This window comes from Mustela putorius, unplaced genomic scaffold, assembly GCF_011764305.1.
Source record: "Mustela putorius furo isolate JIRA1106 unplaced genomic scaffold, ASM1176430v1.1 tig00003987_pilon_pilon_pilon, whole genome shotgun sequence".
Classification (NCBI taxonomy): Eukaryota; Metazoa; Chordata; class Mammalia; order Carnivora; family Mustelidae; genus Mustela; species Mustela putorius.
The window spans coordinates 16,770,544-16,794,401 of NW_025422126.1; the positions used below are offsets into that span (position 1 = coordinate 16,770,544).

Consider the following 23,858-nt stretch of genomic DNA (forward strand, 5'->3'; position numbering starts at 1 on the left):
GGGCTGATGTTCTCTCCTGGGCCATCAGCAGACATCTCCAATGGGAAGGGTTCCCCTTGCATCTGCGTCTGTGTGGTCCTTATTATTTGCTCCCATGAAGTGTTCTGGTAAAAGCTATGAATTTGCTTCATCTGGTGACTTCTGGATATGGAGACATAGGCCACTCCATTTATAAAATTAACTAAGGAAATGATCATCCTAATTGACTGACATGACATACTCCCGTATCTATTACACAAAAATGACTGTTGGGGAATCAGGAAGAAAACAATCTTAATGAAAATGTTTAAAAAAAAAAAAAAAAAGAATCCCTCCTGCCCTTTTTAAAGACCCCTGAAAAAAAACTTTTAAGCCACCAGATTAAGTCAGAGGAGCTTGGAAAGTATACTAAAAATAGCCACGCCTAGTGGAGACACCAGAAAGAGGTGTCACGGCTTGGGAACTACGGTTTCCTCCAAAGCATCATGTGACGATTTCAGTGATACTGATGACCACGAGAGCAATAAATTCTGTTGACCTTGGACCTTGGGGGTTTACTGACCCAGGAGAAATCCCAGAGGGGAAAAATAGCACCAGCAAAAAAAGAAACAAAGAGGCTCTCAGAAAGAGCCTCTCAATCTTCCCTACAGACCCAAATTTCTCGTTCATGCTGCTGGGAAGGTGTGCCTCCTGGGAGCTCTGCTGCACCTCGAGGAACACGCCACATCTCAGACCACTTAATAAACAAAACTTTATTTTCCTTTAATACAAAAATTAAATAGCAAAGTTTTTTTTTTTGTACAGTGATAAATTAGAAATTTACAGTACAGACATCAATGCAGACACACGTTTGTACATCCTTAAAAGCAGGGTCCATTTCCTTTGACATTCAGCAGTTCACGAGGGCAAGTGTAGCAGGTGCCTGGTACCTCTATGTCGAACATCTGGAAGCCCCCCGGGTTGGCCTCAAGGTGGCTGGAGTTGCAGGGTGGCACGGGATCCAAGGACAGGCCACAGGGCATGCATGGCCTGCCTGCTGCACAAGGATGGTGAGTCCCAGTTCGTCTCTTCACAAATCACGCTTGACACTGACTCCACCTTTCCTGCAAAGCACTCAAGGGGCCTTTCATCCTCAGACCTTTGCAAGTCTCACAACATCCCTGTGAGGTAGGAAAAAATTCAGAACCACCTAGATGCCCCAGCGGGGAAGACAGCAAGAGAGTGGCCTCCCCCTCCCAAAGCACACAACCAGGTTGGAGCCCAAGCCCATGAGCAGGACGTGGAGAGGAGCACATCTTCGGGGAGAAGATAGACCAGTCTTCGGGGAGCAGAGTTGCTCCCGTCCCTCTTCTCAGAAGCTCTTCTGAGAGGACAGTGGTCAGATACTGAATATGGCAGGAGATCAAGGAGCCACCAAAGCCTAGAGGACATGGCCCTCTCCCAACTGCCTGGGCAAATACGGGGAATTCGCCGGTGCAGAGAAGAAGAAGGGAAGTAAGATAAATCAGAAACAGGAACAGGCTGCTACAGGGCAAATGGGCCACCGGAGGGGAAGAGGCCTGTTGGAGAGGGTCAGGGTTCACTTCCCTCTCGGGGAGAGTCAGCGGGCCATGACCGCACATGCGCGTGGCAAGATGCAGCAACAGAGAGCTCTGAGCAGGCCACAGGGAAACAAAATCCATTATTTAAGGCTCTGGTATCTGATCCTTGGAAGAAGCAAAATGCTCTTCTAGGAGATTCCAAGATCTATGACCTAGGCCCAGAGGAAAATGATAACCTGGGTCCTTCGCCCAACATTAGGCAAATCAGAGGAGGACTCAACCCAAATACAATAAAAGGACACCCAGAACCGTTCGAGTCCAGTGACTGGATGTAACTGGCTAGAAAGGCAACTCCCTCCAATCCCTCCCATCACAGAATGAAAATCAGGACATAGCTCAATCCTGGGGGCTCCTTCCAAAGTCCGTGCTCTATGGCTCTCCCCACTGACTGCTGCTAGGGCTACCTCCCCAGAAGCCACAGGCCACACCAGCCTGGTGACATCCCGGTAAACCGAGTCTGTGCTCCAGGGCTGAGGCTGGCGAGCTCCTCCATGTCCTCAGGTCCCAGCTCCATTGCTAACACAGTAAGGCCTGAATTCAGTGACGGGGGCGGCTGGCGGGTGGGAGGGCACCAGAGAAGACAGAGCTCAGGGTGCTGGTAAAGTCACAATTCAGAACGTCAACACAGAAGTTGTCCTGATCCTGGGTTGGAGGGTGCAGGTGAGGGAGTGACTGCGGAGAGGAAGTCAGAGAGCATCTCAGGGAAAGATATAGCGGGACTGCCTTCTGTGGTTTCAGGACCCTGAGCAAATTGGCGGCTCAGAAGTCTTCTCAGAGTTCAGGAAATGGGAGGAAAAGGATATGAATCAACCAAGTAGCTCAACCAGATGGTTCTAGCCAGTTCCACCCTACCCTGTGCTCCTCGGCCCTGAAGGGTGGCCTTTGCGAAGAGAAAGAGGGGCTTGCCAGAGCGGAGGGTGGACAGAGGTGCCCTGGGCCCCTGTTGAGTAAAATCTCCAGAGGCCAGGGCATTTTGGGAGAAGCTACAATCATCCCTACTTATTCTAGATTTCAAAAAAACCCAGCCCTAACCTTTTCCCTAGCAAGATGTCCTCAGATTCCCCTGCACGCGTCACACAAAACACCCCGAGCCCTGAGCGGCCTGCCCCCCCATCCCCACGAGGTGTGGGAGCGCACATCCTTTCGGCTAATGTTCAGTGTTTTCCTGGGGGATCTCCACAGAGCTGGTCATGAAACTGGGCTGAGGCATCCTGTCAAAACCCCTGGAGCTGACGAGCAGGGGAATCGTGGGGAGGGATGATAGAGACAGGAAAGGCAGAAAAACCCAGGAAGTGGTTGATGGGTGGGAGACCGTGATACAGAGGGCCGTCTTCCTCCCCCAAAACCAAGAGCAACACTCGGCAGACCCAGGCACATCCTCAGTCCGGGCCAGTGGGGAAGACAAAGCCTGCACTCCTCCACGGCCCCAAAGGTGCCTAACAACGGGGCTTTACACAGAGTGGGCACTCACAAATGTGCTAATAATTGACTTTTTTTTTTTAAACAGATACCAGCTGAAGAGGTGATGCAGTCACATCAAGGTAACTCGTAACTGACCGCAGCCACAAAGCTCTTTTCCTGAAACTGTAAACACTCTCCATTGTCTGGAATGTGAAAGGAAAGGCCCACAGCCCTGTGACACAGCTAGGGCTCCTAATCCTGGCTGCACCGAGGGCCACTTCCGGTCAAATGGACGTTCCCCCCCGAGAAGGCCAGACATTTGCAGAAGGGACATGTTTGTTTTCGAACTCAGGCGGATCGGTTCACCCAAGCCCTCTTACTCTTATTATTTCATTTCTCACAGATATCGAGCACCTACTCTGTGCCTGGCCCTCTGCCGGGTGCCACCTGGGTCACACGATCACTGAGCCATCAGAAACACAAGCGCCTGACAGAGGCCTACAGTCATAAAGTGAGGCCAGTGCCCCGGCTGCACCATCCTTCTTCCCCTTCCTGGGCCTGAGTCTCGGCGCAACTCCCAGGACGCTGGAGCGGAGCGTGAGTAAGGGCAGGCCCTGCCCCTGGGTGAACGCTCCACGGCCCTGGGCAGCTCTGGGAACTGTCTGCAAGCAGCACAGGGAGTTCACATTTGTATTCCAGAGGCGACACAGTCTCAGATGGAGTTCAACGGGCCCTTCTGGGGATCATTTCTCATGCTCCTGGAACCCTGACCCAGAGTCCAGCCAAGGTACTGGGGCACGGCACGCACACACACACACACACACACACACACCAGGGACCCTCCACACCCAGTCAGCATCTGTGCTCAGAGCCCTGAGACTTTCCCTTCCAAAATACACAACAGATCTTCTATGCATCTTTACCTCAGATGGCTCAGGAGCCCCAAAAAAACAAAGAAAAAAAAGTGTCAAACCACAGCTCAAAAAGGATGGGAAAGGACACATGTATTTCCAGAATCTGACCACCTATTAGGGAATCTGAGTCCCTGGAAATGTCTTTCCACAAAGAAATGTGATAAAAGAGTTTTCCTACCTGTTTCTGAAAGAGGGGGTGGGGTGGGGCATGAATAAATAATAAGTGAGTCATTGCAAAGTAGTTGCTGAAGCAAAATAGGTATGAGCTACAAGGACCTGTGACTTTGTCAACCATTTGTCCCAGAGATCTGGCGATTAGAAGGCCTAAGGCAGGTTAAGAGAGAGTCCAGTTACAATTTTAAAAGAATTGCAACTTTTTGAGAGGCTGCTAGGGGGGTACCCCATTGTGAGGAACATAAAGCATAACTTTTAAAAGCTCTGGATACCCCTGCAAAAGGCAATTAAGACCTGTGTTGTTAAGAGTTTGCAGTTCACTTCATATGGTCTACACTTTATTCCCTACTAACCAACCTAGCTCCTGGCTGGAATCCTGGAGATTCATTAAGCACCATATAAATACTCCAGGCCACACTGCCTCCAATGAAATCTTGTAAGGAGCCTTTGCCAATTACTAGGAAACAATTCTGCACCGAATAGTTGGAGTAGCTGTCCTTAGTTCTCTCTACAGAACAGAAAAGTCTTCATGGTGGTCATAGACTAGACTGATAACATTCTTACGCTAAAGAAAAGAAAGGCACTATCATTCTGAGAATGCAAGCTGACCATGGTTTTAAAGTCAGTTGAGTATACTATTATGTCATGGTCCAAGAATGTGCTTTTAATTGTAATTGACACACACAAATTACACAGCTAATCTGTGTGAATGCAAAGTTGCCAAGAAACTTAACATTTTAGCTCTTCCAGACTGGCGTCTGCATAGATGCAATCACACAAAGTAAAATATATTAAGTCCCCATTGCTCAATGCAACAGGTCTCCGGGGTCGGTAAGGTAAGTCGACTTGATAAATCTCATTTTCCTCTGAATTAAATGATTGTCAGAAAGTGAATCACCCTTACTTTCCCCCTCATTAGGCATGCTGCTGTGCAAAAAGAAAAAAAAAAGAAAAAGAAAAAATCCTATAAAAATACCTATTTTGAGTCATTAACGCAAAACGAAGAAAACAGCAGCAGCCTACAACAGGGATGTTGAAATTTAAGAGGAAGAGACAGAAGAAAAATCCACTGGATACCTTATGTGTGTTTGTACAGTACTTTTGTTTTTTTCAAACAATTCTGTTTTATGACAAAGGCACTGAAAGGTTCTGACACCACCTCTTGGGAGAGCAATCCACAAAGCCCTAAACAGCAGACAGCACACCACAGAAATTGTTTATGTTAGATCAGCCCAACTATAAAACTCTTGTAACACTTGTCTGAACCCAGTGTCTCCAGTGTTTAGAGATTGCTTTGCTATCTGAAAGACCCAGTTAGTATTTAAGATTTTAAGGGTTAAAAAAGTTAATCTTTCTCCCTGCGAGTTACCTACTCACAGCCCAGATCTCACTCTGCAGGGAAAAGCAGTATCGCCCTGGACCCTCCTGGAATCAAGACAGGACCTCCACGCTCCAAGCTGCGACCTGCTAAAGTGATCAATGTTTTGATTTTTCACAGCTTCGAAAGCCTCTAACTGGCTTTTCCATTTTGGATCGTTCCAAAGTCTGCAGCAAAATCATTCCTTTTATGATGCAGGGGAGTGGCGGGCGGGGGACGGGCAGGTGGCGGTGGCTTATAGGGGTCACTGACGTGTTGCCAGTTCGCTCAAACTGAGATACACTGCAGGAAACTTTTAGTCGCACTTGCACCCAAATGCTAGCATTCCCCCCACCTTCAAAATTTGGAAAGCGTGGGGCCCGGGTAGCCTTATACCACAGTTTCGTTGCCTTTCCCAGGCTTCACCCAACCGTTCCCTCGCTTTTCTCTCTTTACCTTCCCAGAATTCACCAATCTGTTAGAACACTTCTGCCAGGTGTGCAGAGTCTTGGCAGACCAAATCCACATGCCTGAGGTGATGCCCACCAGCAAAGACATAAAAATCTTCAACATCTCCACCGCCATATTGGAGTCATCTGCAGAATACTGGAAGAGCGCCCAGTTGGAGATTTCATAGAAATAGCAGGCAATCACACATGTGGCAGGCACCGTGTACAGGACGGAGAAGACCCCGATCTTAACCATCAGCCTTTCCAACTTGTCTGTCTTTGTCCCATCCTTTTGCAGATTGGATCGAATTTTGAACAAGGCCACTAAACCAGCAGCGATAAACAGGGTTCCAATCACCAAATACGTGAAGAGGGGAGCCACCACAAAGCCTGTGAGGGCATCGAGGTTTTGGTTCCCGACGTAGCACAGGCCGGTCAGTTCGTCTGCATCCACCAGTCTCATAATCAAGATGACAATGGTTTTCACAGCAGGGATGGCCCAGGCAGCAATGTGGAAATAAGAGCTGTGCATCTCGATGGCCTCGTGACCCCATTTGAGTCCCGCGGCCAAAAACCAAGTGAGCGTCAGAATAACCCACCAGATGGAACTGGCCATTCCAAAAAAGTACATCAGCAAGAAAATGATTGCACATCCTGTGTTCTTAAGTCCTTCTTGGATGAGAACAGGTTCTGCTGCCTCTTCAAAATCGCAGGATATCCTTTCCCGGCCTACGGTCAGCCTGACAATATAAGCAATGCTATAAATATTATAGCACATACTGAGAAATATGATGGGGCGCTCAGGGTAGGAGAACCTGGAGGAATCGATCAGGAAGGTGAGCACAGTGAATGCGGTGGAGATGAAGCACAGGCTGGCCCACACGGCCATCCAGATATCCGTGAACTCCTTGGCCGAGCGGCTGTACAAGCCAGCATCATAGCCACACTTGAGAACACAGTTCAGGCTCCTTTTCACCCAGATGTACTGATCCGAGTTGGTGCCTACGGAGTGGCACTCTTCCCCAGGCTGGAGGGGGGTTTTGTGAGGTAAAGGCACCTCCTCATCACCCGGCCCTTCCATGCACATGTGGTTGTGGTCATTCTGGGGTGGGAATTTGCTGCAGTTCAGGCTCTCGGGCCAGGCAAAGCCAAATTCCTTCAGGACGGGTTCACAGCGCCTCTTGACCGAAAGACACATGCCGCCACACGGGCCGATGGGGATGTTGATCTTCTCTGTGCACATTGGCACGTAAACCGAACAAAGGAAGAACTGGAAAAGTAATGAAATGAACAAAGAAAACAATGACTTGGAAGTCTGACCAAATGCTTGCACGAAGCGGAGTTGAATGCTTCCAGGCAAAAGTACGTATCGACTTTTAAACCAGCTATAGGGACTCTGTTTACTCTGACCTCAGACTAGGGTGCTTAAAAAAATCCATCGCATGCACGCTTTGCTTCCTGGGTTCTAGCAATCCTTTCCCGGAGACTGTCAATAAATAAATATATAAAAAGGACCTGAAGAATTACATCACCCCTTTTTTGCATAACGCTTAAGAAAATAAACCTTAGGACTTGACTTTGTGTCTCCCTCTTTCAAAGAGCTGAACAGACTAATCAAATGACTGAGTCATTCCGGTGATGGGGTAATTTTGGTCCTCACTTCTTTATCACCATAAAAATAAATGTAAAAAAAATTACAGATCTGGCTTTTCTCCTATTTATATTCTCTCTTTTCTCTACTTTATCCCTTCAAATTTATTTTGTTAATCAGTCCCATACTGAAACAGAAAATGTCCTAATTGAGACACTGGTGGACCCAAGGATGGGGTGCAGGTTGGGGTCTCTGGTCACCAGGGCTTTGTTTGGCCAGATTTCCTCAATGAATAATAATGAAGCATAATAGGAAAATATAAATGTGAGGTCTCTGGAACAGCAGTACCAGCAGGACAGAGTCCAGTTGCTGTCCTCAATTCCTCCAGCATTGATAAACAGTCGGCTTGGCTCCTTACAGATGTTGTCTATGAAGTCTAGAGTTACAAGTCACTATTTTCCAGCATGTAAAGGGATCCAGTCCTGTCCTTCAAAACAGCCTGGCTGCTTCCCCAGGATACATGTAATTAAAAATATATATCCCTGCAAAAGCTGTTTCTCCAACAAAATTGCCACTGATGTCAGGATATGTGCTGTTTCCAAACTGAGAGCTAGCGGATCATTTCTGAAGCTTTTATAACCTAGTTCTAAAGTTCTGAACACTCCAAAGGGAGTGTTTCAGCAGCAACAGGTCTAATCCCGACCATCTTTCTGAAACCACAGTCCAACTTTTTGAAATGACCTGTGTAAAAACACACACCTACTAAGTAAGCTGCCTGCCTGTTTCTTATCTCTTGGAAGCTATAACCAGAACCACGGATTTCTGAAGCTTTCAGCCTGGACAACTACCCTCTGTTTTTCTTCCCAAGTTCTCTTGTCTAAATTTCTAAAACTCACTCAGAGCCTCACCAACCAAAACACAACCAGTGCTAACGTTTAAAAAAAAAAAATCTTTTAGTTCCTTTTTTTAAAAAAAAATGAATGGGTTGTGGTTTTTTAAGATTATAATTACCCTGTATATGCAAATTATTTCTTTACCTACTGTAGGTTGAACATTTTCCCTATCATTACAGAAGCTTTAAAATTTTTAATGACTGGAAAAAAAAAAAACCTTCCAATATGCAAATTACCTTCCTGGAGCTTGACCACACACTATCACCTTTTCCCCAAACTGTGTTTTCTCTCCGCCAAATCCTAAACCTGCCCTCAACCCTGAGGATCAAAACGCTCTCAAGCCACCCAACCATTCCTTCCTGCATGACCTGTAAAGTCATGCGGGACGACGCGAGGAGGGGCCGCTCCGCAGAAAACACGACAGGGGGGCTTCATTTAGTAAGCCACCCCAAAATATGAGGGAGAAAGAAGGTCTGAGAGGGAGAAGTTCCCGGCTCCTTATCTCTCCTTCCAAGTCTTAGTTGCAGCTGGCTGCCCTGCTGGGGACTCGCCCACCGAGCAGCGGCCGCCAGAATCCTTGGCAAAGATAACCCTCAGCTCCACTGGGGTTAGGGGCTTGGCTAGACACGGGTGAGCAGGGGAGAAAAACGGAAGGGCGGGGTGTAAGAGTGGGTTCTTTCGCAGGCCAGATGACTTACACAACGTTTTGGCTTCCAGTCCCTGAGAAGGGACAGAAAAGTGGGGGTGGGGGTGGAAATCACTTTTCCAGGATAGTTTTACCCTTCAGCCTTGGAAGGGGACACGGGGTTTGGCTTGGCAAGGGCTCCACGGAGTTAGCTTGGGGCGTCCCTGCCCAAGGGGTCTCGTCCCGCTAGGGGTGGGGGTGGGGGCGCCCACCTGCAGCTGGCTGGAGCAGCCGTACTGGATGAGCGGCGTGAAAGTTGTCAGCTGCAGCTCCGCGTCTGTCTGCAGCTCGTGCCCCACCAGGTTGGGCATCTTGGTCACGTTGTAGCCCAGGTTCTGGCACATGGAGATGCGGATGGGGTCGCAGCGCCGCTCCTCCTCGTCCCCGAAGCCCCGCGCTGGCTCCAGGAGCAGCAGCAACAGCAGCAGCAGCCTCAGACTGAGATCGACGCCCCCGGGCGCCCCCAAGACGCTCGGCACTGCGCCCCGCCGGGCCATGGCCAGAGGCGGGGGCGGCAGCGGCGGCGGCGGGAGGTGGTCCAGCAGACACCCCCAGCTTGCACGGAGGCGCCGGCTGCCCGCGTTGCTCCCAGCTCCCGGGAAGGGAGTGTGATAAGGCGCCAAGGGCGAAGAAGGGGCAGCGGACGGGTCTCCGGCAGCTGCGCGCGACTGTGTGGGATATTAGACGCCCGTGGCGGGGGCCGAAGGACAGACTGCGAGGGTCATGGCTGCAGGCGGAGAGCCCCCTCGCCCCTAGCCGGCGCCGGCCGCGTCCGCTCTGCGTCTGGGCGAACACCGCCAGCACCCAGCACCGCGCCGTTCTCACCGCCCCAGCTCTCCGCGGCACTGGAGGTTCGCTGGGCGGTGGCGGGGCGGGACGGACAGCGCGCCTCTCCAATGGCCGGGCGCCGTGGGCAGCGAGGGGCGGGGCCGCCTGCCGCTGGGAGGGTCAGGCCCCCGCCCGCCTGCCGGCCCGCCAGCCCCCCTCCCCCGTCCCTCCGTCCCTCCCTCCCGGGGCGCCCCGCCCGCCTTCCCGGCTCTCACTTTCCTCCCACCCGGTTCGCGGCGCTCGGGGGCCAGGCGGGGATGGAGCGGAGTTGCTCCCGCTGGGCCAGCCTGCCCCCTCCTCTCCCAGGTGAGAAACGCTCCCTGATCAGTCGGCTCCCTTCCCTTCCCCTCTTCCGGCTGTCACCTCAGCCCGGGGCTACCTACCTATCGGGCAGAGAAACGTGCACAAAGAACACGGGATTTCGATTTATAAACGTTGTGGCTTTAAATCCCGGCTGTGTGACCTTGAGCAAATTGCTCAACCTCTCGGCGTCCGTTCCCTCACCCGTAAAGAGACTTGGGAGGATTAGAGGGAATGCGTAAAGCGCTTAGCCCCGTGCCTGGTACAACGCAAGCTCGCAGCTATTTTCACTGCTAACTTGCTTGGGTTGGAGCCGGGCCGCGTCTCCCCGCCCCCAGACTCGGCCGGACCTGCGCCCGGAGCTGCCTGTCTCCAGCCGCGAGTGGGGGAGGCGCCCCGGAGCAGCCGACCAGCCGACGGACTCGCGCTCCGATTTCCTCACCGTATGAAATGAAATTCCACAGGGGGATTCGAAAGGAAATGAGACCGGGACGCTCCGTGCTTCTCGGCCCGCCGCCCTTCCTGTCTCGGGGACACGGTTTCTAAATAAGGTTGGGAGGGTGAGAGGGCGGGAGGGGAGAGGCTTGACCTGTGCACGGGAGGCGAAGGAGGCGCACAACCGCCGGGGGTACCCTTCCCCCCCGCCTCCCGGGCATCCCTCCAGGGCAGCCTGCATCTCTAACTTATTCTGCTGCTGCGAAGGGCCCTGGAGGTCTGGGGATCATGGGATCGCTGTTTTGATCCAATTTTCTTCCCGCCTCTCATTCTCAGCCTCCCCGACCCCACTGCCTACCCCGTGGGTGGAGGTTTGTGTTAGTTCACCCTTTCCCTTTCCAGTCGTACCAGTAAAAACCTCAGCAGGTGGATTTCTAAGCCTTTACTTATTGCTTGACTGTGGTAAAGCTACTGTGCCTCTCTGAGCTTCAAATGGGCCATCTGTAAAATAAGGAAATTCACGTCTACCCCACACAGTTGTTCCAAGAGTTCAATGAGAATGCTGGTAAATCATTTAGCACAGTGTCTGGCACATACAGAGTAAGTGCTAAATAACTTGGTTTTTGTTGTTCTGAGGCGACCTCCTGCTTTCCAGCCTGGTCCCAAAGACATCTCTTTCAGTACAGGTCTGAAAATCTGAAGAAAGAGCTTTCTCCTCTCTTCTTGAGATCTTTTTGGCCAACACTTGCCAGGGTTTTCCTGGGACTTGGTGACAGGGTCCAGGTTTCTATGCATGTTTGTATCCTCTATTTCAGCCAAGCCTGGCGGATGGCAGAGGTTGGATACAAGTTGGAAGGATATCTGTTCCACTCATGTGATGCTCCTGTTTTGCTTTTTAGTTTTACTTTTCATATACTGGCGACTAGACTTGATTGAGGGCAAGAATGGAATTAAGTTGTTTTGGTTTTTGGCTCTGTACCTAGAACTGTGTTAGGCACATAAAAGCTGCTTTGTCTCCAGCCATCATCACCTCCCAGGGAAGGAAACTCTATTAGCCCCTTAAAGAGATGGAGAAACTGAGGCTAGAACCAAAGTAATAGTTAGAAAATGGAAGAACAAGCAAACTAGGGCCCAAGGAGGACCCTTAAAGATGGGAGGCAGGGTTATTTTCCTAGAAATATTCCCACCTGGAAGTTTACATACACAGCAGTAGGGTTGCCTCTTTTGTTTGACTGTGCTGAGTAATGCAGGAGACCATAGGCCCACAGAGATGCATAAATGAGGAGATGAATGAATCCAGTGAATAGGTGATCCCCACCCTCTAGGAACTCACAGGAGGAGGCAAAGAAAAAACAGACAACTGTAACACAGTGTGGTAAGTACACCAAGAGAGAATAGTGGGTAAAGTGAGGATGGAAGTAGCTGAGGTTACAGGGCTTCTCAGAGGCAGATGGCCTGTGGTATTCTGAGCTACTCAGCAAAGCAAAGTTAGTGTGCAATGGGCACTTCTTCTGACATGTTTGCAGGACAGGGAGGAAGGCTTGCCGTGTACTGAAGGTATGCATACATGGTTTATTGAATGATGAACTCCACGAGGTCAAGGAGCAGCACAGGGCCTGGCATACAGAAAAAACACCATCAGTGTTGGAGGAAGCAATGCTATTACCAGACTGACAACCAAGAACTTCCATAGAACACTTACTCTGTGCCAGATACTGGGTCACATGCTTTCTGTGCATTAGTCCATTTATTTCACACAGCGGCTTGAGAAAAGTGGTGTCTGGGGAGTTAAACAATTTGTTCAAGATCACGCAGTAAATGACTCGATGCGTGGCTGCGTGGCCCAGAAGTTCATGGGCTTGGTACTGCTCTCACAGGGGAAACCACTGGACGCTCCACCCAATCCCTAGTTACAGATGACCCTTTTGCAATCTGGACTTCTTCTTCCTAGCTTTGGCATCCCTGCCCCAGCATGCTCGAAGCACTGTCTCCTTTGAGGACGCTGGAAGAAGCCCCTTCCCCGGCAGAAGCTTTTCCTGTCAACAGCTTTTCTTTTTTGGGCATGGAACTCATCGCAGGTATTTTCCAAAAAAGAAAGCCAGGGGAATCACATTTCAGTCTGAATGTGGAAAGAAAACAAAGACCACGACTTAGAGCTAAGTCTGAATGGCCTGGAGCCCCTCAGCCTCGCCTCTCACAGAGCGGTTTACACAGTCTCCAGTCTGCTCCAGTGACAGGCCTGGCATGTTTGTCTTTGTTGCAGAAAACACTTCCCCGAGGGAGTTCCAGGCAGAGGGCTCTCCACCCTGTGACAGGCAGAGCATGTAGGAGAGGAGCAGAAGATGGGGATAGGGCAGTGGAACCCTCCATTAACCTAAAGGGCAGGCTAGGGGCCCCTAGTGGCTCTGGCCTGAGGGCCTGGGCAGCTTCCTCTGTCCGCTAGCTGAGTGGGAAGGAGGCAGCCACTTTGGAGCTGCAACAAATGTGACTTCAGCAGGCCGCCCGGCAGTTGGAGGGCTCTCTATTTGCATCTAATGAGAGGCTGGGTTCTAATTAACTCCTGTGATGTGTTAATTTTTCAACCTGACATTTTCTGCTCTAATAGATTCTTGTAATGGTTTCTAAATTAAAGGCTGCATTTGAAGACTAGGGTTTAGGTTAAAATCCACCACCTAAGGGGGTGGGGGGCCGTAAACATCCTTTCCCTCCTAAGGAAAACGTCTCATTTGCTGCTCTTTGCTAACCCAATTAAGTGCTGAAGTACTCACCCCAGAGCCTGCTTTTTATTTCCTGCGAAACAATCCAGCTAATCCATATTCAGTAGCTTCCAAGAGAAGTCTTATTCCAACCACTCAAGAAGAAACCAGCTTCTTTGAATATGGACAGAACATTTAGAACTCACAAAGAGCTGTCTTGGTAGAAAATGCAAGAAAATGGTTCATTATTATCCTGTTTGGTCTTTGAGGGGAAAATTCACTGGGACCAAAACTTCATAAGGACTGGGAATTTATCGAAGAATGAGGGGACTATGGGGAGAAGCCAGGTCCCATCCCATCGGTTTATAGATAGTCTGGGTACTGTGTCTCCCTCTGCACCCAAACTAGTTATGAAACAAAAACATGTATATTTGAGTAAAGCAAAGGGAACCCCAATCTTGCTCAAAGTTGAGGAATCACGGGCCCGAAGAAGAGAGCCAAACCTCGGCCTTCTTATCACTTGCACCACTAGCCGGGAAACAATCAAGACCAGAGAGGTCTTAAATGTCAGGGAATCAAAGCCCTATTGTTCCCCCTACCAAGCACAAGATGGTACAGAGGACAGTCTTATTTGTTGGTGGTGATGGTCTAATATACAGATGGGCAACTTCGAACCCGCACAGGAGGCAAAAAAACTACCAATGTACTTCATACCTCTATGACTTTATTTCATTTCAGTATTTGTCCGTCAAACCAGTAGCAAATGTTTAGTGATAGGTTCTTGTGGACATGTCACTAAGCAGAGTCCTGGGACGTCTGGAAGCATTAGAATGTGGTTCCAGCCTCCAGTGAGCTTATACCCACATTAGAGGAGACCAAGACACAAGACCCAGAGTGAAAGTTATTTATAATTAAGTACTTTTTCTTGAGCTCCCTTACTCGTTGTAAGTTTGGGGGTTTTGTTTTGGTATCAGTTTTGGTTTGGCTTGGTCTTGACCCCTTTCATCGTCCTTTAAGGTCAGAGGCTGTGTCTTCTTCATCATTGTGTTCCTGAACAATGCAGAATCTACTTTACATGTCTGCAGCACTTGATAGATGCTTGTTGAATAAAATGAATAGTTCAGGCTATAAGTGCTCTAATTCTTCAGAAAAAGAGCCTTCATTCTGTTCAGGGTACAGGAGGCCATCAAAATGCAACCCAGCTGGTTCCGGAATGATGGTCAAGTCTACTCTACAGGCTGTGCCTACAGGACAGCTTTCTGCTTTCATCAGAACTCGAAAGTTTTGCCAATCACTTCACTTCCTTTTCTGTTTTTGTTTTGTTTTGTTTTGTTTTGTTCTTGTTCAGGTTCTTAATATTTTAAGGTAGAAAAATGCCTTGGCTAGAATTGTTGTTTAATTCAGAAGCCTGTTTCTAAACTTCATGAATCAGCCCAAGATATTCTCTTAGCATTGTTCATTGACTAGTTGACCATTGATCTCAATATTGTCCACAGAAGGCATTAGGAATCATAGAGGCCCTATATGTAGGAGTATCCAGCCAAAGAGTTCTAAGTCAGGAGTAGTAAGTAGTAAGTTTGTAGAAAAATTGAAATGTGAGCCTAGCTGTGTGTGACTTTCCAAGAGACCCAGGGAAGCATGGCAGGGAAAGCACCTGTAATAATAATCTCACAGGCAGCATTCTTACCAGTTGATACAGGTGAGAAATGAACAGTAATAAAAATAATGTGAAATTATGAAAAAGTGTGAACCAGCCACCTGCTGTGGATAAACACAAACTAGACTAGACAAGGTGTCAGGCGGTGGTTTGAAAACATAGCCTCAAGTTCTTCGACATTCCTCCCATTGAAGGGCAGAATTTATCTTTCCTCCCCTAGAATTTAGGAAGTCTCGTGACTTCTGCAATGATAGAATACAATGTAAGTGACACCAGGTGAATTCCAAAGCTAGGTCATAAAAGGCCATGCAGATTCTTCCTCATTTGCTGGGAGGTTGGCTTCGGGGCTCTGAGCAGCCCTCTAAGTGGTTCAGCTACCCTAAGACCACCTGCCAGTGTTCCAGTTGACAGTGCCAGGTAAGCCTCTCCTTCAGCCCCTCCGGGCTGTGCACCAGAAGTAAGAATGGAGAAACCATCTTGGAAGTAGATTCTCTGGTCCCAGAGGTTCCTATCCCCAGCCGTTGAGTCATCTCAATCCAGCATCGTGGAGCATAGAAGAGCCACCCTTGCTGTGCCTTTTGCAAATCCCTGACACAAAAATTTCATCACGATGATTGTTTTATGCCTGTCCAAATCCATTTGGGCTGATAAAATCCCACACCTCACATTTATTTCTCATGGTTCTGGATACTAAGAGATTCAAGATCAAGGTGCCAGCAGAGGCAGTGTTAGTAAGAGCCCATTTCCTGGTTCCTAGATGGCTATCTCTTTGCTGTGCCCTTCGGGGCAGAAGGGATGAGGGGACTCCCTGGGGTTTCTTTTATAAGGACTCTGCTCTTGTGACCTAATCACCTCTCAAAGCCCTTACCTCCAAAGGAGAGAGTGACTCAGCTAGAAAAAGAACAAAGATCACCCAAAGGTACATAAAGGGACTTATATCCTCTTCTGGGGAGAAGAATAGACTGCTTTCATTTGCATGAGGGACCCTTGGGTTATGTTAAGTGAAAGTATGATTTTGCTATTATCTTTAACAGCTACATGTGATTTTAAAAGGTGTGTCTGGATGCCAGGTTGACAAGGAGTAGATTCTGGTAGCTCTATGCCGTCTATTTTGCTATAGTGGAACTCGTTTGTCAAAATTCCCTTCCCTATATGATTCCAGATGGGGACTGGCCACAAGAGAAATTGGCATAAGACTGGAGAGGTGGGAAGCAAAGTCCTGTTTTCTACTCTGAAAGTCACAGTTGGGTGCCTTCATGACATTGAGTCGGCTGGCTGTCTTATGGGCAGGGACAGCACTCGGACCTGCGTGAGCTCGTCCTTCAGCTCCTCTGAGTCTTGGGCTAGGTGCATGATAGCTCCCTGGTTAAGGACTCTAGCTTCTGCAAGTCATCTGCATCGAGATTAGAGATGGTTAGACAGACTTGGCATCCAGTTTGTCTCCGTGTGTTCCGATTTGCCCTTGACTTCCCAAACTTTCCTTCTTGATTGCAGGGCTAGCTGATCCCTCAGACTTTGGGCCCAACACCAGGCACAGAGTCAATGACTTACATAAAGTACTTCACTGGTTTCCACAGTTTCATGAGGTCTAGTCCTTGCTATAAATTCCTTATTCTACTTCACTCACAGTGACTTTGCTTCTCTGAGCAAACCCTGGTGATATATTCCATCAAAATATTTGAAGTATGTAGCTCTGGAAGCTGCCTTAGAGTTCATTTGGCCCACTCCTCATTTTATAAATGGGGAAACTGAGGCCCAAAAGGTGACTTGCCCAAGTGGCACATTAATAATGAGTGCTTGAACCAGTTTGCTAACCTGCTCTGTGACACTCTAAGAATTTGGCAGATTTCTCTTTGACTTACAGGATTGTGACTGGCCTGCTACACCAGGCCATATTATCTACAGCATGCATTTAATGGAGCCTCTTCTGTCTGGCACTTTGTGAGGTGTTTGCTTAAATCACCTCATTGAATCCACATGCCCTTCAGAAGAAATCCTAAATTTGAGTTACTTCTCTCCACTCCCTATCTCCACCACCACAAACAGTCCAGTCCCCACCTGCTCTCACCTGGAGTCTCCTGACAGACATCTCCCCACCACTGCTCATTGACAATCTCTTCTCTACATGGCAAACAGGGACGCTTTCAAACCAGCTTCCACAGATCATGCTTTTCTCTGAAACTGCTGGAAACTCATCAGTGGTCTCCCATTGCTGTTGGAAGAAAATTTATCAGACCTACAAAGTCCTGTAAGATCTGGCCATCTTCCCTCACTTTTGGTCACACCCCTGCCTTGCTCACCACACACCAGCTACACTGACTTTCCCTTTATTCCTGAAACATGCCCAGCCGTTTCTTGCTGTAGGGTCTGTAGTCTTTCCTCTGTGTAGAATGCCATCATCATATTCTCCCTCATCTTCCCAGGTCTGCTCCTTCTTGACAAATGTCATTTCCTCTGAGATGTCTTCTCCAACACTCCTCTTTCATCCTTCCCTCCAGTCATTCCTTATCCTGTTTTATTTCCTGAACGGCACTTACTGATGTCTGTTCACTGTCTTGATTATTCACTTGCTTATCTATTCATTTTCTGTCTCTCCTAACTAGAAAGAATGTCCACAAGCACAGGGTCTTAACTGTCTGGTTCACTAAGATATCCCTTATGTCCAGCAGGTGCTCAGTAAATATTTGTTAAGTGAACAAACGTATACAGTACCTACTGTTATTCTACCCATTTTATAGGTAAGGAAGCAGAGTCCCTGAGAACGCTGAATTCCAACTTGTGGAGGCAATGGAGCTGTCTAAAGTAGGATGCTAATGGTCGAGAGCTCAGGCTGAGGAGTCAGGAAGACCTGTGTTGTAATTCAGCAAAAGGTATCATAGGTTACTAGAAATGCAAGGAAGCTTTGATAATCAGCTAGTTCCATGCCTAATCATTATAGTAAAGTTAATCAGTCAGCAACTATTTCTTGAATTCTTATCATGTACATTACTAAGGTAACAGAAATTGTTCCCCCAAATAGGGCAGATACTAAAGACCACTCATTTTTCACATCCTGGGAATTTCTAGATGCCTGCATTTTTTCTTTCAACAGCCTTCATCTTTTAAATTTCTTTCTCATCTATCAAAAAATTTAAATTCAGTTAATTAACATACAATATATTATTAGTTTCAGAGGTAGAGGTCAGTGATTCATCAGCCTTCTACAATATCCAGTAATCATTACATCACATGCCCTCCATTATGTCCATCATCCAGTTTCCTCATTCCCCCACCCCTCTCCCCTCCAGCGACCCTCAGTTTGTTTCCTATGATTAAGAGTCTCTTATGGCTGGGGCACCTGGGTGGCTCAGTGGGTTGAAGCCTCTGCCTTCAGCTCAGGTCATGATCCCAGGGTCCTAGGATTGAGCCCCGCATCAGGCTCTCTGCTTAGCAGGGAGCCTGTTTCCCTTCCTCTCTGCCTGCCTCTCTGCCTACTTGTGATCTCTGTCTGTTAAATAAATAATTTTTTTTTAAAAAAGAGTCTCTTATGGCTTATTTGTGTCTCAGATTTCATCTTGTTTTATTTTTTCCTCTCTTCCTCTATGATCTTCTGTTTTGCTTCTTAAATTCCACATGTGAGTAAGAACACTTGGTAATTGTCTTTCTCTGATTGACTTCTTTTACTTGGCATAATACCTTTAGTTCCATCCCCATCATTGCATATGGCAAGATTTCTTTCTCTTTTTTGATGGCTTGGCAGGTAGGTATATATATGCCTCATCTTTATCCATTCATCTGTCAATGGACATCTGAGTAGTCCTCAATTTTTTCATTTTAAGAATTTGACTGCATTTTAGGCCTTCCTGCCTTCCTCCCCCCCCCCCCCATTTCTTTGGCCTTCAAAAATCTATACCTGGGGTTTCATTTTTGTCATAAAACAAAAACAAGGGACACATTTCAAGACAAACAATTTTCAGGCACATGCAAAGAAACTGTAGGATCTGATAGCATCTGTTAGACTACCATTGACCTGGAAGAAACCTTCCAGATCATCTTCTGCAGAACCCCACTTAATGGATAAAGACGACTGATGACTTCTCCAAGACAGAGTTAGCACTAGATATCCTTTACCCTGCCTTCGGAACTCTTCCCATTACATCACACTGTCTTCCTTCCACCTAGCAAACCAGGTAAATAACAGCAGACCTATTAATCAGACCTGAGAGTCTAGCCTGCAAATACAGAGAGCTGGGTAATAGATTGCTTAGTGTAACTGGGCCCTTAAAAATCACTCTTTGAGGGGTTCCTGGGTGGCTCCGTCAGTTAAGTGTCCAATTCTTGATTTTGACTCAGGTCATGATCTCAGGGTTGTGAGATTGAGCCCCATCTGCCCCTTCCCAACCTCCCCCAATCTCTCATGTGCAAGAGCAAGTGCATTCTCTCTCTCTTAAAAAAAAGAAGAGAAAAACTAAACCACTCTTAGAAGCCAAAGAATCTACCTCATCACCTCATTTTTAGATAAATGTGGAGAGATAAAAGGAAATGTTAATGGACTGTCCACTTTGATACTACTAGCTAGACATATGAGTAAAGCTAGAACCCAGGCCTTCTGACTTCACAGATCAGTACTTACTGCATCATGCTGAAGCCTTGGCAGGTAGAACACAGAAACACAGTAAGCCCCAGGAAAGGGTGTTGAATGACTGACCGTATCTTCCAGCAAGGAAATCAGGAAATTCTCTTTCCGTCTTTGAACTAAAAAACCTACCGCGGTAACTCTCTACAGGAAAAAGAAAAGCTTAACAAAATTTCTTTATCAACTTAGGGCTTTTGTGAAAATTAATGAGATACATATATGAAGGTCCTGTTAGCTTTCCTTCACCTGTTTGTTGTGGCATTGAGTTGAAACTCACCAATGCTGTAACTACTTAAATCCAGGAATTCTCCACTTCTCATCCTAGAGGTAAGTTTTCTGTACAGCTTAGTAAGCTATGGTGAAACTCCAGGGGAGGTGGTCATTGTATATTCTAGGTGAATAGTGCCCCCTACAGTTGTACAAGATATGGCTCTTTATACTGTGGTGGGGCAGGAAATACAGATAGTCTGTAACTTAACTGTGGTTCAACTTATAATTTTGTGACTTTACAATGTACAAAAGCAATACACACTCAGGAAAAACCATACTTTGAACTTTGAATTTTGATCTTTCTTCAGGCTAGCAATATGGAGGGATGATTCTCTTTCGTGATGCTGGGCAGTGGCAGCAAGCCATAGCTTATGAATGTAAATAACCCATATACATACAATGATTCTGTACTCATACAGGCATTCTATTTTTCACTTTCAGTATGGTATTCAATCAATTACATGAGATAATTTAGCATTTATTATAAAATAGGAATAAGCTTTGTGTTAGAGGATTTTGCCCAACTGTAATCTAATATAAGTATTCTGAGCACCTTGAAGATAGGTGAGACTAAGCCATGACGTTCAGTAGATTAAATGCATTTTTGACTTAATGATCTTTTCAACATATGATGGGTTTATCAGCATGCAACCCCATCATAAGTCAAGGAATATCTGTAATAGTGAAGGTTTACATTCATTAAGTTAAATGATACTCCAAAAGGTAAGGACTGTTATTATGTCTGGTTATCAGTGATGGAAATGAAGATTTGGAGGGAATAAGGTTGTCATACAGGCAGAGTTAGGAATATTTACAAATAGACCTGCAAATAGAGCAAGGAAATTAGAGCCAGAGAGATCTGTTTGGAACTTCATGCTTGACAGTTTACTAGGTGTGTGATGCTGACCAATGCAATCTTTCTGAGCCTAAATGATCATATCTTTAAAATGGATAATAGAAATTATGGAAAACATTGTTAGTTGTTAAGCCAGTAGCTTCCCCTAGCCCCTACGTGCCCAATCCAAACCTTTCTTCCTAACAACAATGTATCAAGATAGCAAGTGCTTCTTAAGATGAGCTCTTTCCCTATCTTTGGGCTTGGGGTAAATTTTACCCTTGGAAATGATTCGTTTAAGAGTAGGTGTATGACATAATTGTAGCTAATGAGATGGATGTAGAAGTATGGGGGATAGGTAGGGAGGGTTTGTCCCTAACTTCCAAAGGGTATAGCAGAAAAATCTGCCTTTTCTTCCTCCAGCTTTTGGATGTCATGTGAGGGCATGATAACTAGAAGTGTTGCTTCCATCCCTCATACCAAAAAGTGTATGGGTCAAATGCTGAAGATGAGTGTGTGATAAAATTTAAGGTGTCAACTTGATTGGGCTACAAGGTGTTTAGGTATTTGGTTAAACATTATTCTGAGTGTTTCTGTGAGGATTTTTGGATGTGTGTAATATTTAAATGAGTAGACTGGATAAAGCAGATTGCTCTCCGTAATGTTGGTGGGCCTCATCCAATCAGTGGACGTCCTAAATAGAATAAAAAGGCCAGCTCTCCCCCGAAATGGGGAAATTCCTCCTGCATTCCTGGCTTCAAGGTGGGGTATTGTTTTGTTTCTGCCTTTGGACTCTAGCTGAACTATTGGTTCTTTCCTGTCTTGAGCCTGCCAGCCTTCAGACTGAAACTATATCATCAGCTCTTTTGGATCTCCAGCTTGCCAACTTACCCTGCCGACCTTGGGACTAGTTAGCCTTCATACCCAATCTGTTATAATAAATCTCTTTAAATACGTGTGTGTGTGTGTATGCATATATATTCCTTTGGTTCTGTTTTTCTGAATAACCCTAATACAATAAGAGAGCAGAGGGATAGAAAGAACTTGGGTTCTTGCAGATATAGCTCAGTTTCTGAGTTAATCAACCCCAGTAATCTTTACATCTGGCCTTGTTGGTTAATTGAGATAATACATTTTTCTTGTTTAAGTCACTGTTCGTTGGGTTTCCTATTTCCTGCACCTGGAGGCATCATAACTGACCCAACAATCAAGTCAGTAGGATCTTTGTGAAGATTCAATGGTTGTCAGTAAATACTACTTTTCTTCTCAGCATCTAAGTTATAGTGCAAGACTCTTTTGTTAATAATGATAATCCCTTAAGTAGTATAGTCTTATGTTTGTAACAGAATGCTTCCATAGGCCTTCTTCTACTAGGGCTGGATTTCATGAAAATTGAGACACATTTGGTTTATCTCTAGCTCTAGCTCCTAGGATAGGTATTGAATGTTTCTTACTGTGTCTTTTAATGAATTAGTTCTTCCTTAATTTTCACTTGGAAATAATTATGTAGGAACTGAGCAAAGTAAACCTGACACAATTCTAGATGTGTACCTTATAGTATGGCCATTGGTTATAGAACAGCTCAGTTTGGTTCTCCGATGGGCAAACCTTATGTTGACAGCAATGTGCTCATATATTAACTACTATTATGTGAAGCCTATGCTGCATTGAAGGTGTCATTAACTTAACAACCCATCATGTGGACATTCCCTAACTGCTAGGATTGCCACCAAGGACACAGTTAGGTTGCTTGGAAGGTCTTGGGTAACACAGGACTCTAGGAAGAGCAATAGAAAATGCTAGACGTTGTTCTAAAAAGTAAACAAGAGGTTTTTTTTTTTTTAAGATTTTATTTATTTATTTGACAGAGAGAGCTCACAAGTAGACAGAGAGGGAGGCAGAGGGAAAGGGGAGAAAGCAGGCACTGAGCAGAAAGCCCGATGTGGGGCTCGATCCCAGGACCCTGGGATCATGACCTGAGCCGAAGGCAGAGGCTTAACTTACTGAGCCACCCAGGTGCCCCAGTAAACAAGAGTTTTAAGGATAGCCATCACCAAGTTGCCTCTGCTTGCTGGGGAGATATGTTCTATATACCACAGCCAAAAACAAGAAAGGGAGAGAGAAGAAAGAGCCCTATGAGAGGTAATATATATGTATTCGGGGTATGGAATGTGGAGTGGAAGAAGGTTATCAAGGGAAAGAAGCCTATGGCTTTTGAATCCTCAGGCTTCTTCTAAGAGGAAGAGCCTTTCTAGGGAACATTCAACTCTTCACCATGACTCTTCTGTAGAAGGGAATGAAGGGAAGCCTGTGAAGAAGAAATTAATAATATATTAACAGCTTTTCCCTAATTTAATCTCTAGAGATTGAAGAATCTAGAAGGTCAGGTGTATGGCTCAGGAAATTGCATTTTCCATCAAATAACCCAGGTACTGAGTACGAAGTACCCCATGGTATTGGTGATTTTTCAGACCCTACCTTGAATATTATTACAGTATGGGACGTCTGATCTAGGCATCCTATTTTGAGGAGACTCCTGGCAGGTGATTACTATGACCTAAAATATCTTTGTCAGGATTCATTTGTGAGGGTTGGGCACATAGGTGAGAGAAAGTGGATCTAGAGAACATGATGCCTAGATCTTCTCTTCAGGGGGTCCTCATAGTCTGCTCTGCCCCCAAGAGGGATCTAATCTTGAACAAAGGGCTTGCACAATATCAGGGCTGCCTCTAGCCCATTTGTTGTGAGAACTAGTGAAGTAGTCATCCTGATGGACACTGCCTCTGGGGTTCATGGCTTGGTGAGAGAAAGAAAGCTGGATTTTAGCCCCTCTTACCCAAAGTGGGGCACATCTGACCACTGTGCAGTCTGCTCAAGGCCTGAGGATCTTAATAATCTGACAATTAATTAAAAACAATTAAAATAGCTCTTTGCGGGGGGTCCCCAGTAGAGCTCTAAATAAGCAGCATCATTTTCCCCACTTGTTTGAAACAAGTTGAATGAATGAATGAACGAATGAATGAGTAAATAAACAAATAAATAAGGCCAAAATATCACCCTTATTAGTGAGAGAAGCCAGGCTGATTGGTAGATGCTACTACTAGAGTACAGAAAAGTAGCTGCTTTTTAGTCACTGGCTTATGTATACCAGGTGCTAAACTGATGCTTATTCTACCTC

General features: G+C 46.5%; 1 protein-coding gene and 1 long non-coding RNA gene across 5 annotated transcripts in view; one reads left to right on the plus strand and one right to left on the minus strand.

The window, feature by feature from the left end:
* Positions 1–716: 716 nt before the first annotated feature.
* FZD4 (frizzled class receptor 4) lies at positions 717–10,006 on the minus strand. Its single transcript, XM_004763553.3, has 2 exons — positions 9,257–10,006; positions 717–7,145 (listed from the first exon to the last, which is right to left on the minus strand). Exons 1-2 carry the CDS (start codon positions 9,539–9,541, stop codon positions 5,817–5,819), a joined length of 1,614 nt encoding a protein of 537 aa, XP_004763610.1. The 5' UTR covers positions 9,542–10,006; the 3' UTR covers positions 717–5,816.
* A 14-nt stretch (positions 10,007–10,020) lies between these two features.
* LOC123389562 overlaps positions 10,021–23,858 on the plus strand; it is a 44,891-nt gene continuing 31,053 nt past the window's right edge. For 2 of the 4 annotated variants that reach the window (XR_006604178.1, XR_006604181.1), the window contains exons 1-2: positions 10,021–10,178; positions 12,559–15,377. This is a non-coding gene — a long non-coding RNA (uncharacterized LOC123389562). The remainder of the gene's footprint in view (positions 10,179–12,558; positions 15,378–23,858) is intronic. The other 2 variants (XR_006604180.1, XR_006604179.1) reach the window with 1 other exon arrangement.

What these genes read in the sequence shown, in the direction of transcription:
- FZD4 (XM_004763553.3), bottom strand. Translation starts at nt 9,541, where the DNA reads ATGGCCCGGCGGGGCGCAGTGCCGAGCGTCTTGGGGGCGCCCGGGGGC. An exon ending in GCTGCTCCAGCCAGCTGCAG is followed by an intron (nt 7,146 to 9,256) that starts GTGGGCGCCCCC and finishes TTACTTTTCCAG; the next exon opens with TTCTTCCTTTGTTCGGTTTA.